The sequence below is a fragment of the Monopterus albus genome, unplaced genomic scaffold (genome assembly GCF_001952655.1).
Source record: "Monopterus albus unplaced genomic scaffold, M_albus_1.0 scaffold211.1, whole genome shotgun sequence".
NCBI lineage: Eukaryota > Metazoa > Chordata > Actinopteri > Synbranchiformes > Synbranchidae > Monopterus > Monopterus albus.
The window spans coordinates 649,025-652,496 of record NW_018128091.1 but is presented as its reverse complement, the minus strand read 5'-3'; the positions used below and the strand labels follow the sequence as shown (position 1 = coordinate 652,496).

The window sequence follows — 3,472 nt, the reverse complement described above, 5'->3', positions numbered from 1 at the left end:
GGCGAAATTTCTATTGCCAACCCTGACAGTCTGGGGGCTGCCAGTCAGAAAGTCCAGGAACCAGTCACAGAGGGTGGGGTGCAGTTTGTGGGTGAGTTTGTGGGGGACAACTGTGTTGAAGGTGGAGCTGTAGTCAATGAGGAGTATCCTCAGTCTCCATTTTCCAGGTGAGAAAAGGAATAGTGGAGTGCAGCCGCGATGGCGTCTGAGGTGGCCCTGTTGGGCCGGTAGGCATACTGCAGGGGGTGCAGGGTGTCTGGTATACTGCTCTGGATGTGGGCTAGCACCACTCTCTGTTACAATGGTGTGTATTAACAGCATATTCAAAGTCAACCTGCAACTCACTTTTGTTTTTGAATACACGTGACTTCTGTAGATCTTCCAGTGTGACACGTGTATTCAGTCACTGCTTAGAATTAATGTGCATTCTAATATTGGAACAGAGTGCCAGTGTTTCCGCATGAGGCACTTGCAGGCTCTCTCCTACGTAGCCATTGAGTGATGATACTAGCTCAAGTTTCACCTCAGTATAACTTTTTGTTTACCCTTTGACCTCTGTGATCACACCACCCTGCTTTGCTGCAGCAAACCCTGGCCTGCTCCATCCTGACCGCTCTGCTCAGTGAGTTCTCCAGCTCGAGTAAGACCAGCAGCATCGGCCTCAGCATGGAGTTTCATGGCAGTTGCAAGCGTCTGTTCCAGGTTTGTTCCCAGCCTCACCTACTGTTCTGTGTAGCAGTGAAGTTGTTTTGTTTCTTCTGATCTAGTTCTAGATAATAGCTTCTTCCTTCATCACTTTTTATTTCCTGAATCCATTTGTCTTTCTGTTCTTCTTCTTCTTCTTCTTCAATGCCTTCCTCATTTCTAGGAGGATGGTCTGCGTCAGATCTTCATGTTGACCATGGAGGTGCTGCAGGAGTTCAGCCGCCAAGAAAACCTAAATGCCCAGATGTCATCGGTCTTCCAGCGCTACCTGACTCTGGCCAATCAGGTCCTCAGCTGGAACTTTCTACCCCCCAATCATATCCTTTCTTTGTCAGAAGGTGATAGGCCTTATCACACCAGGCCTGGAGAGGTCAGGATCATAAAAATGACAATTTCTGACTCTTGACTGCAGAACTATGGTGAGGATAGACTTCCCAATTGCTACAACTATTAGTACACAAAAAGTAAGGTTTGTCATGGCTTGCTATTTCATATGTTGGAACATTGCTCACTCTGAACAACAGTGTTACAAAGTAATTATACCTGGTTGGGAATGACTTTTAATAGTTTGAGATTTTACAGACAGAACAGAATCCACAAAGCTAAGCAACAAAAGAACTCAGATGACCAGGGTAGTTCTAATAGAAGGCAAACAGACTTCAGTGTATTGGCTGGTGGTAACAGCTTTTGCAGACCTACCTCACTTTTAATCTTTTGTTGGAGTGAAGTAACTCAAAGTGCAGTGAAGAATCATAACCTGTTCCTTATAGTGTTGCTCACAAATCATTTAGACCAGTGGTTTTCAAACTTTTTGTGCCCAAGGCACACCAAACAGCAAGCCAAAATCTCAAGGCACATCTGTATTCATGTCCATGGAAAATAGCCTCTGTACCACATGTTATCAGCCTTGTCTCTGTTTAAACGTTTATTTGCATTTACTTATGACAAACAAAGTGAGTGAGTGAGAGAGGAGGGGTAGATCTGGCATGAGAGGGAAGCATCAAGATGTAATCACTCCTTACAGACCAAACTAAGAAGAGAGATACAGGGAATCAAAACTAATTTGCATATCAGCAGTAAATGCATATCAGAGAATATGCCCTGAGTTGTAAAAAACCTTTGTCTAAAATTGTAAAGAAAAGAGATGCATCGAGAATGAAAACTGGTTGACACTGAGTTGAAAAGAGCTTAAATTTGAATCAGCATTAAAACATTTGCCATTGTTGGTGCTCGCAGATTTATTTTTATATCCTTGGTGGTATTGAACAGAGAGCACATGTGCGACATCTGGACCTAGCATAACACCTGCATTTTATTTTTTAAATTGCAAGCGGAAAGGATGAATGTCTCCTCTACCCCGGTTTTGTCTACTTTGCAGTAAGCTCTGCTAGCATATACAGTAGCTTCCCTCCATTGCCTTATCAGACAATCCGACACAATCTCACAAGCAGCCTTGCTACCTATGGTGCACATCTTTTGCTCTTAGGCCACATTTCTCTCAACGTAGAAGGAAGGGGTGTGCAAAGCAAGCCTCTTCAGCTTGCTTTGCACCACATTAGCATTAGCTAACTTCTCCCAACAGATGATGCACTCAGGCTGAGGGCTGTTGGCATCTGCGGTCAAACTGAAGCCATAAGACGGGCAGCTTTCATGATACTGTCTACTGACAATTCTCCTTCTCTTTTCTTGAGGTGGTTCTTTTAGGCTATAGTACTTGGTACTGAATTGTGAAATGAATGTGTACAAGGTATTGGTATAGTAAATTTAAAAATGTATTCAGAACTTTTTGTATCATTGTACACTGCAGTACTAATGTATGGTTGTCACTAAATCTCATGGCACACCTGAACTTGCCTTATGGCACACCATTTGGGAACCACTGATTTAGATGTAACTGAAATGTAGATGTCTGTAGTTTCTTTCCATTATTGAATTATTGAAAACACACAGGCTTGTGAAGCATCTGTTGATGGCCAGAAACACAGAAATAAGACCCAGTGTTTAAAAGGATTTGTGTAGGAATGTTAAAATAGGTATCCAAAGGGAGAAAGAGAAGTCGTCTTTCTTCACTCTGTGGCAGAGCTGACAGGTTTAAGTTAAAAGAAAATGGTCATGGTGTGCTAAAGTGCACAAAATGCAGTGGGGCAAATAAGTATTTGATACACCGCTGATTTTCCAAGTTTTCCCACTTACAAAGAATGGACAGATCTGTAATTTTCATCGTAGGTACACCTCAACTGTGACAGACAGAATCTACAAAAAAATTCCAGAAAATCACATTGTTAGATTTTTAAAGAATTTATTTCCATTTTATTGCATGAAATAAGTATTTGATACAGTAGAAAAATAGAACTTAATATTTGGTACCGAAACCTTTGTTTACAATTACAGAGGTCAGACGTTTCCTGTAGTTCTTGACCAGGTTTGCACACACTGCAGCAGGGATTTTGGCCCACTCCTCCATGCAGGTCTTCTCCAGATCTTTCAGGTTTTGGGGCTGTCGCTGGGCAACATGGAGTTTCAGCTCCCTTCATAGATGTTCTATCGGGTTTAGGTCTGGAGACTGGCTAGGCCACGCTGTGTGTTTGGGGTCACTGTCATGCCAGAAGACCCAGCCATGACGCATCTTCAATGCTCTTACTGAGGGAAGGAGGTTGTTGTCCAAAATCTCGCGATACATGGCCCCATCCATCCTTTCCTCAATACGGTGCAGTCGTCCTGTCCCCTTTGCAGAAAAGCACCCCCAAAGCATGATGTTTCCACCCCC

At 43.0% G+C, this 3,472-nt stretch overlaps 1 protein-coding gene across 1 annotated transcript in view; it reads left to right on the top strand.

The window, feature by feature from the left end:
* Positions 1 to 3,472, top strand: part of xpo4 (exportin 4) — a 61,299-nt gene that overhangs the window by 13,398 nt on the left and 44,429 nt on the right. The window contains exons 5-6 of the mRNA XM_020618900.1: positions 586 to 702; positions 869 to 1,022. Of these exons, the coding sequence (XP_020474556.1) occupies positions 586 to 702; positions 869 to 1,022 (271 nt within the window). The remainder of the gene's footprint in view (positions 1 to 585; positions 703 to 868; positions 1,023 to 3,472) is intronic.